The sequence below is a fragment of the Arachis stenosperma genome, chromosome 3 (assembly GCF_014773155.1).
Source record: "Arachis stenosperma cultivar V10309 chromosome 3, arast.V10309.gnm1.PFL2, whole genome shotgun sequence".
In the NCBI taxonomy this organism is placed as follows: Eukaryota; Viridiplantae; Streptophyta; class Magnoliopsida; order Fabales; family Fabaceae; genus Arachis; species Arachis stenosperma.
In genome coordinates, this window is record NC_080379.1 from 170,501,675 (window position 1) to 170,511,635 (window position 9,961).

A 9,961-nucleotide genomic window follows, 5' to 3' on the forward strand; every position below is an offset into this window, starting at 1 on the left:
TAGTCTTAGACTGTTACTCCAATACTCCAAAATATATTAAATATCAGCCCATTAATAATCAATCCACGTGTCCCATTACTCCATTAAACCAAAAAAGTTAGACATTTTCTCTACATTAATGAATATACGGGAGTGGAATAATTATCATTCACTAAACCAACCAACGGTGGCGGGCGAGGCTTTGTACCGATGGCCTATTTGTTGGCCTCATATAGTCACATCCCAGGTTCAATTCTCAACTGTAGCTGGGTGTGATAGAACCTAAATTGTGTGTGTGAGTGTGGTGTGCGTAAGTGGATAATGCCTAAAATTGGGAGCTGTCCAATCCATCGACCAAAAAAAAATTACCAACCAACCAACACTGCAAGGAACAGTACATGTCAGTCTTTTGGAGCAGCAGTTACATACGATTCCCCTCCACATGTATCGAGATGTGTGGATGTTTTGTATAACCACACCATAGAATTTTCTTTATGTAATAAGGATATTGAATATGTTCACCACTTACTTTTTGGCTGTGTATTTACTTAGCAGGTGTGGTGTCCATAGCTATCTGATTTTGGTAGACTATGGTCATTTTTTGGTACTTTGAAGGAACATTTTTAAAGTTGGACAGGTACAACAATCAGGAAGAAGGAACAAAAGGAGTGATTGATATATTTCTTTGCGATAGTTTAGAACGTCTGGATAGAAAGAAATAGAAAGATATTTCAAAATAAAAAAGGATATTTCAGAATAAAAAAAGATGTGTAGAAAAAATCCTTAACATGACTCTTCTTAATTATAAGAAGTAGAAATGTGAAGATTCTTTTTATTATTGATGACAATGGAATAAATTATTATTTTGCTAGGTTGTTACGTGGTTATGATTGGTGCTGGTTTGTTGGTTTTTTTTTGTTTGTTCACTCTACTTTTGTGTTGAGCACTCATGTTTTAAAAAAATAAAAAATAAAACTTCAATCAAATAAATTTGTTTAAGTATTAGAAGTTCAAATTCTGTCGTATATCTAATGATCTATTAGCTAGAAACAAATTTCTAAATATAATATTTGTTAGACTGGAAAATACATGGAAAACCAAAAGAATAAAAGATTATGAAACACATGGTTTTCTTCCGGTCAGCTTCCAGCTTTATATTTAATTAATTTCATTACCACAAGTCATTGAGTATTCAATAACCTATGAGAAATTTGTGGCACAAATTTAAGTAGCTTCTTCGTGTAGCTTTTAAGACATCAAAAAATAGTAAACTACCAATAGGTGATTTATGGCAGATGAATGTCATCACATTTTGGTTTAGCTCTGAAGCCTGTAAATATCATGTTATTACTTTCTGCTAAGAAACTACACACCATTGTACAAAAACTACAGATTCCCATGCTGGAAATGGATTTGTGACAATAAATAAATTTGCAAATTATTGTATCAACTCCTAAGGCTATCCTGTACAAAATTAATCACAGAACAAGAATACCCTACAAAGGATGCTAACAAAAAGTTAAAAGGTATAACTGGACATAAAACTAGAATAAGTAACAGCGTCCACCCAGTCCGGGAGAAGACCCTTTAATCTCTTTGCTGGATCAACCAATTTTTGGTCTAAAACCGCCAGATTCACTCTTAATGGTTCAGAACTGTTGGCCTGATTAATTAAAAACAAGATTAAAAAAAATTCAGCAATGCATCATGCTCTGATGATAACTAATGAATTCCAACACTTTAGGCATTAATGTTCATGATAAAATTGAACCTCGTCAACACTGCTAAATTACTCATGAGCTCCACCAACTTTATAATGAGTATGCCTAAATCTAAAGATACTTCATTTCTATCTACATTCTACAAAATATTTTTCAAAAATAACAAATCCCCCCCCCCCCCCCTCTTTTTAAAAGCCAAATAGCAAGATTTGATTCTGAAAATTACATATGCAAAGTCTCTTGGAAAGATTAACAGCGTAAATTTTACCTCTAACCAGAAGGTCCAATTCCTATCACTGGATCCGCTAAGCCTACAAATATATGATGGTGGACCACCATCATGAGTTTCGGTTCCTGAGTATTGCAAAACTACATTAGACAAAGAAAATATCAACTCAAGGAAAAACAGTGGATGAAACATTTTTCTCACCTGGAAGGGTATTATCAGCAAATGACCAACTGGATAAAGGGCCAGTGATGTTAAGAACTGCAACCCAGACCTCTTCTAGGGAACTGAAAAGTACACAAATCTACTTAAACATTGAAAGAGATTAATATACTTTATTTTATTACAGACAAATTCACACAATGATTAACAATTGCAAAATAACTTATGGAATTCTGGTTCTAGAGTATATCATGGCTTTTTTCCCCTGTTAGTAGTGCATCAAGAGAGATCAAACACCTCCATAGATAAGAAAACAACTTTGAAAGAGAAAGAGACCATTACCAAAAAAATGTTCATATGAAATTGAACAATTACTATAATCAAGATTTTCAAGCAAGTCCACAAGAAACCATACAGGACATAAGTGTGTGATTGTGTAGGTTAACCATGATCAACTCACCCTAAATAGAGCTCCAAGTGGACTCTCCTTGGTCCCTTTTCAGAATTTAAGTGTTGATTCTGAACAGATAACATGGGAAAGAATTCATACTGCTTCACAATATCATCACTTTTTGCAGGGAACTTCAGACTATTTGAAAAGAGAAAACTGACTGGAAAAATTGCCTGCAAAGAGCGATGTTCCCCGTTAATTCTTAAACTTACAAGCCGTGGGAATATAGAACACAATTAAATAAAAGCTTTAGCAGTTGCTTTTGTATGAATAACAACATAGTACTAAAAGTAATACTAATAGTTGGAGGAATTTTTTCAATTTAAGAAAATATGCCCTGTATCAAAAGTCAAAACCCACCCAAAAGAGAAACATTCAATTTCTTTAGCATTAAACCTACCATCCAATCTTGGCGTTTAGAAAGCGATGCTGATTCAAATGAAAATTCGGAAGGAACATTCAATTCCTTTGCCAACTCAGGTGCATTTTTGAAAAGGAAAAGTAATGAATTGGAATCAGTTACAGCAAAATCATATGTGGATTCCACAATCCTATTTGTGCCTGCCAACCCACATGAAAACTGTTAGGAATTAATTACAAAAGAGTTAATCAGATAAAGACATTTGATTACTAGAACAATAATGGAGAAAGAAAACACATAAGAGGAACTCATAGATACATTTTAGATACTAGATTGTTCTAGATTAACTCTTCAGAATTTCAGAAGTTCAAGATGATTAAAATGGCCAACAAAGCTGTAATTTTCGCTAAACATTGCTAGGTTTCAATACCTTCAGTATGGAAAGTATGCTGAAAAACAATCCTCTTCGGTGCAGACATGGCATAAGGAAAGAACTGAGATGATAATGCCAAAGCAGACACACTGAGATGCAGCAGAAATTGCAAGATGGATGACCTGGCTAGCCACTGCCCACAAATGGGCAATAGAGGACCCATGGACCAACCAGTTACAACACCAACTAATGCAGACACAATGACATCAGGAACATAGTGCCCTGCAATTTGATGTTATATTCAGCAGCAAGAATTATAATAAGTTTGCTAACTTTATTATTTTTATAGAACATGTTTATCTACATAACTTATAAAATCTGTGCAACTAACAGACGCACCTCAAGCAGGATAATCCCATACATATATTTCATTTGATTTTACACAACTAGAATTTACATGTATTCCATACAGATGTAGTACATGTGTGCAGAAAAAACATATTGCTAAACATGAGCTATGCAATCATTCTAATTCCTGGGATGCAAAATAAAGTTTAGGAAATAATGTGAATGTGAAAGTTAAGTCACCAATACAATATAGCAATAGATTTTCCTGGTAAATGATTCCAGTAACTAATATCTGGTTGTTGTAGACCTTAAAAGAGGTTTCTGCTACATTAGTTTGATAACTAGGATCATAAAAAGTAAATAATTCTTTCTTTCAAAGAACACACTAACCGTATGGAGGAGGAAGAGAACCCATCATGCCCATCTTCTCTATTAGAAACTGGACAAGAAAGCCGCCAAAATAAACAGTATAGGCAAGGCATGGAACTAGTGGTAATATGTAAAACATAGTTGATCTGCAGAAGAGAAAAAAAAAATATGAGTAGCAAATGTGAGAAAGAAAGATCGCATCAACATATCAATGCTGAGAAAAAACAAAGATGAAGCAAGATAATGAGAATATCCTTTTTTTAAATATATATATAAAGGACGTGAGAATTTATTCTGTGCAGAAAAGGCAAACATGGTAGTTACAAATGTGAAAATCATTCACATTGTACCTGAGTGATTGGCGTCCAAAGGATTTGACTGATAAGCAGTAGGATACCCATGCAGGAAGCATGAATGCAGATATTAAAAAAGTCAGAAAACCTCCAGTCAACCCAGCTACAAGATAAACCTGCTTTTACTAAGATTGTTTAGCCATACAACAAGAGTATATCATGCTGTAAAGAGAACAAATTGCCTTGATATATGTTGAATTTACAAACCAAAGTTAATACGGCATAGAACCCAAATGCTCCCCAGAACCTTGCTTCATCACATAGAGCCTGCAAGTTGAGTCAGAAAATATTTTAGTTACCTTGGACCGTAACCACTACAAAAAAATAAATAGTTCAACAAAATAAATCAAGTCACAAATGAACCTACAAATATTTACAAAGACCACAAATGAAGGTAGCACAAGCCAAAGGATGCACTTAAAACACATTAATAGCTATAAAAGCTCTTGGGTAACAAAGGTAAAGACAATTTGAAGTTCAAACAATGCTTATGGAGAATTTGACTTCTAAAACCTACCCACCGCAATTTTTCTTGAAGCATAGATATTCTTTATTGCTAATGATGCCACTTTTGATTAAGTTAATTATACAAGAGAGGTAAAACATGTTTAGTATCCCTAGGAGGAAAAATTTAAACAAAGCAAAGGGTAAAATCCACATCATAGTGGGTTTATTAATGATGAATACCTCTCTTGATGTCTTGACAGTTGAAATGTCATGAGAAAGAGGAAAGCGTCTCCAGATAATTCTTGGAATTAAAAGACCAACAAGGGAGCAAGGGATAAACATCATGAAAGCCAAGTATGGATGACCAAACCTGTGTTTACTCTGCTACGTTAACATAAGAATACAGAAAATGAAAAGACTCGAATTATTATACCTCAGATACTGATCCATACTCTAGCGACATATAAATAGTTGGGTTTATAAGGTATTTATGACTTTATAGAACAAAAAGTTACATAAGCCATCCCTGCACCCATCTAAGTTAAGTTTATAGAACTTACCAATTCATTGTCTGAGACGAAAACAACAATCTCAACAATGAAAATGCAACAGGAACAACAATTCCGAATATAATCCCAAGCGCATGGAATAGAAATCCTGCAAATCCAACAGATCATAAGGTCAGTCAAAATATCAATATGTAATCATTTAAGCTCTTCTATAACAGAGACTAAAAAAAATCCTCACAAGTGATCAACAAGTAGTGTGATAATAATATATCTTGTGAAAAAGATCAGCAGCTATCATTTACCTTTTATGAAATCACAAAAAGTTGCTAACCAAGAATATGAACTACCACAGATAACGGACATAACAAGGAAGAAGAAGATGGGAGCAGTGTGAAGAACTTTAGCTACCCTTCTGGAATAGAATATCTGAAAACCCATAATTTAAATATAAGATAACAACAAAGCAAGATCGAACCATGTAGAAGATCATATTAAATGGAACATAATAAGTAACCGCAAGAACTAACAAAATTTCACTTCATACCATAAACCATGACAGGTAATCAAAGAAAATCGCCCGCTCATCATTGAATATGCCAGCACTATCTTCACTTGAATTTTTTTGGTATGCGTTTTGTAACTTGGAAGAATTAGTAAAAGCCTTTATTATGCGGATTAAATTATCCCCCCGTACTTGCATGCTTCCAGGTCTAGAGACATAGTAATACATCAAATGGATGCTTTTTGAAAACTGGAAACATTTCAATTAAATATCTAGTATAAAAGAATCAGATTCATACATTAGCCTCTCTACTGTATCATAGGAGGTATGGTAAAAATAACCACCAAGGAGAAAGATAATGTCAAGGCCAGGAATATTCCCATAGTCTTCAGAAAATATTCGATAATCTGTATCCCCAGGGATAACAGGAAAAACATCCTGCATGTTAAAATAGAAACCGCATGTTTGAATCGGTAAATACAAATAGGGAAACAAATGGCAAGCAGAACAGTAAATTATTAAACTGATATGGGAAGTTAGAGGAGAAACCGAGAAAAGACAAACCTGAGCAGCACTGTTAGCCATAGGGTATATTGCAGCTTCTGCATAGATACTAGAAGGCCAAGAACTGGGTCCAGATTGGCAAAGCATATCTGTCAATTTTTGGAAAAGAAAAAAAAATTATATATTCATTGAGATTGTCCCATATACCACTTGTGTCATAAGTTGAAAAGAAAATTAAATAAAAAAGAAAAAAAATTGAAGATATAGAACTAATCCTAAAATATTTTCCACCACATTTACCAGGTCCACCAGTCCCAGAAGCCTCTACATTTATAAAAGCTCCTATTGTGTCACGCCATTTATGAGTCTTCATGAACCCATGTGAACCCTTGTACATAAAAAATACATAATATCTCATAAGCTTCAATGGTAGAAACCAACTACATATAAGCGTTTCTCTCCTACAGAAAATACTGTTCATTATAGCAATACTACTGCATTTTTTACGTTCAATGCAGAAAAGTATATGCGTGTGTGCCTACAAGAGGCTGTTGTGTTTGGGAGGAGGACTATCTGTGGTGTACTACATGTAAACACAACATTTGAAAGCAAATGTCATGTGAAGTGTAAAATAAGATCTGTAACCTTCTAAGAAAAGCAGCTCTATCTTCCTAAAACATTTTAAAAATCTTCAACTAGCAAGGATCTAACTATATTTAACTGGTCACAGATCATCACTCTTATAGGATGAAGCTTGGATGTGAAAGTCATGCTACAAAGTCATTAAAGTATAACTCTTGAATATCATATATAGATTGCACATATCCAGGGTCATAAGACAAAAATAACATATTAAACAAAATCTAAGTAATTAAACTATATGAATGATGATCATATGTGATCTCAGCTTCAAACATTTATCAATATAAGACATCCTACCAACATGAAAAGTTCTTCAGCGCCGTTAAAAAGAAAAATAACTGGGTGGCTGGGAGCCCAATCAGAGTCCACAATTAATCTTGCAATTTCTATCATTGATGCTGAAAAGGAGAAAATTAGATCAAGATTTATTATGCTCAAATGTAATATTTCAGATTCAATGAAGACTTCAAGCATAATCATTACCCACCAACACATGAACCACAATCACTAGCGCCAGGGGAACCAAGGGGGCTATCAAAATGTCCATTCACTAAAATTGACGGATCAGTATCTCGCGAATCTACAGATGAAATCCTGTAGTAAGATAGAAATGAAATCCATGTCAACCTTCCTTAAACAAAGACAGATACAGTATTAACTTGTTTTGATCACATGCAGTCCAGAAAATATGTACAATAAGTTATGATATGGTAATGATTCACCACAGTTTTTCAAAAATCATATGTTCTCTGTTAAATTATTAAACTGAAATTTCCACTTTCAAAGACCTTGAGATTTCATATCATTGTTATCATTCTTCTAATAAACATCTTATGATGCCTCAGTACATAATCTAGTTTGTATCAAGAATGACAGGTTAGCTTCCACCCTGTCTCGGGTTCCATTCTGAAGTATAGAAAAGGGTCCATGTTGACTAAACAATCATGAAATCAGAAATATTTTTAATGAGAGGGAAAAAAATCATTTGCAAAACCAAAACACACAAAATGCAAATGGACATGTGAAAATATTCCATCAAAACTGCAGTTTTTATTAGGAGAATCAAATCAGATCCCCCCAGTTATTTTCATATTTCATATAATAAGTCCACTTTTGTATTCCAACTACCCTCTGAAGTATAAAATTGAATTAAAAGTGAAGCTTTAAGACGATTACTAGATTCTACTTTAACAGTGAGATTATGTCCGCTTCACATCTCATCTTTTCTTCTTTTACCTTTTTCATTTTCATTTTCACCTTGTTTGCCACAATAGATCAGGTTAGTTTTCATTTCTATTAAAAAAAAAAAAGGCCCTTATAACTGGACTAAAATGCGACATTGTGGCAAAATGTGAAGAAAGGAACAGATGCAAGTCAGGTGCAATCCTACTGATAATATCTAACACTCATCTATCAAGTTTCAGAAATAAATGGTGTAATTTAATAATAAAATAATAATTATAATTTTAAAATAATGATATAATAATAATAAACTTCATATCTGAAACATGAAAATCACTTCAATTACAAGGGCCATATAATCTATTACACAATGTTAACTTAGGTAACGCTAACTCGCTACTCACTACATACCAATACATAAAACTATGTCCAATATAAGTGACTATATTAAGTGGTAAGGTACCTCGCAACAATATTAGGAAGATTTCTGTATCCCAGAGCTATGTTGAACCCCAAAAAGAGCATATTGAAGGAGCCACTTACCGTAGTCTCGTCAATCTCAAATCTGCAGATAAAAAAGAACATGTAACTAAGCGTTTTAAAACTTAGAGCCTGAACCTGTAAACAGTTTATATCAAATAAAATTTTTTGAAATAAAATCTAAAAAATGGTGAAAAGGCAAAAATCTTAACATATAAAAATAATAATAATGATAATATTAGAACCTGAATTTGGAGCTAGCTCGCCCCTTTATTGATTCTAACTGGTCTACAATATAGTTGGCTGCTTTTTTCAATCCAGGCCGTCCTTCCTATCAATAAATGCAGCAAAAGTCAACATCCATGAACTGAAATCGAAATTGAAGTGATTCCTTTTTTGTTTCTTTTTTTATTATTATTATGTGAAGTGAAATTTATATCACTTCTTCTAAAATACACGTCAAAACAACTGTATCTAACATCACACATCCAACACTATTTCAATGTTCCGAAAGCTATTTATAAGAGAAAAAAAAAAGAGAATCGAATTCGGATTCCGAAATAGTTTGACTCACTTGACGACCGTCGATCTCATGCGCCAACACCCGAACGTGTTGGATGGCTCTGGCTTCGGAGAATTGATCGAGAGGGGCGTGGGTTCCGAGGGGAATAACGAACTTCATGTAGAGGACGGAGTAGGCAAGCAAGGACAAGAGGCCGTACAAGAGTGCGAGCAGCAATAGGAACCTGAAACCCTTCGATTCATCTTTGGATGATCCGAAACCGAACGCCATTTTGCAGAAGGAAGAAGAGAAATTCAAAGTGTGGAGAGTTGTGTGGTTTTTATAATTAGTAAATAGAGTTTACTTAAGAGACACGGGTTCTAAGTTGTTGAGTGATAGAGTTGAGAGAATGTGTGTGTCAATAACAGCGGCAATCCCGCTCCCGACTCGCCAAAACGCAACACTCAGCAATCCCCAGTCGGCGCAGCACCCCAGTCAGCCAAGCGCGCATTATTAATAATTTAATATTAAGAGAAAGTGAGCTAATATTATTACCCCACTGATAATGTAGTCAATATTTATTGCAAGAAAAATATATTTAAAATTGTTAACAGTAAAAACATTTAAATCAAAATTCAAAAATATTTAAAATTTAAACTCAACAAAATTTAATCTTTAGTGAGCTTCATTATAAATTTATTTAGTAATTTACTATAATATTAACTAAAATTCAACTGTTATAATATTAATTCTTTAACGTTATTATAATATTAATATTGATACGTGTTATATTATATTATAAGTTAAATTATTCTAGCAGTTATTATAGTTTTATCAAATTTTGTAATTA

At 33.6% G+C, this 9,961-nt stretch overlaps 1 protein-coding gene across 1 annotated transcript; it reads right to left on the reverse strand.

Annotated features, from left to right (window-relative positions):
* Nucleotides 1-1,264: 1,264 nt before the first annotated feature.
* Nucleotides 1,265-9,587, reverse strand: LOC130969357 (uncharacterized). Its single transcript, XM_057895034.1, has 21 exons — nucleotides 9,184-9,587; nucleotides 8,855-8,940; nucleotides 8,593-8,694; nucleotides 7,435-7,541; nucleotides 7,245-7,345; nucleotides 6,606-6,693; nucleotides 6,366-6,454; nucleotides 6,100-6,239; nucleotides 5,844-6,009; nucleotides 5,602-5,725; nucleotides 5,351-5,447; nucleotides 5,031-5,160; nucleotides 4,551-4,610; nucleotides 4,341-4,459; nucleotides 4,012-4,136; nucleotides 3,331-3,555; nucleotides 2,940-3,100; nucleotides 2,549-2,712; nucleotides 2,131-2,213; nucleotides 1,969-2,054; nucleotides 1,265-1,642 (listed from the first exon to the last, which is right to left on the reverse strand). The coding sequence occupies exons 1-21, from the start codon at nucleotides 9,400-9,402 to the stop codon at nucleotides 1,499-1,501; spliced, it is 2,616 nt and encodes an 871-aa protein (XP_057751017.1). The 5' UTR covers nucleotides 9,403-9,587; the 3' UTR covers nucleotides 1,265-1,498.
* Nucleotides 9,588-9,961: the final 374 nt, after the last annotated feature.

Bases quoted from the DNA above. Each gene is read 5' to 3' on its own strand.
- LOC130969357 (XM_057895034.1), bottom strand. From the start codon at position 9,402: ATGGCGTTCGGTTTCGGATCATCCAAAGATGAATCGAAGGGTTTCAGG. The intron at 6,455-6,605 runs GTAAATGTGGTG...AAAAATTGACAG, and splicing joins TTCTGGGACTGGTGGACCTG to ATATGCTTTGCCAATCTGGA. The intron at 6,010-6,099 runs GTATGAATCTGA...CTATGTCTCTAG, and splicing joins GATACAGTAGAGAGGCTAAT to ACCTGGAAGCATGCAAGTAC.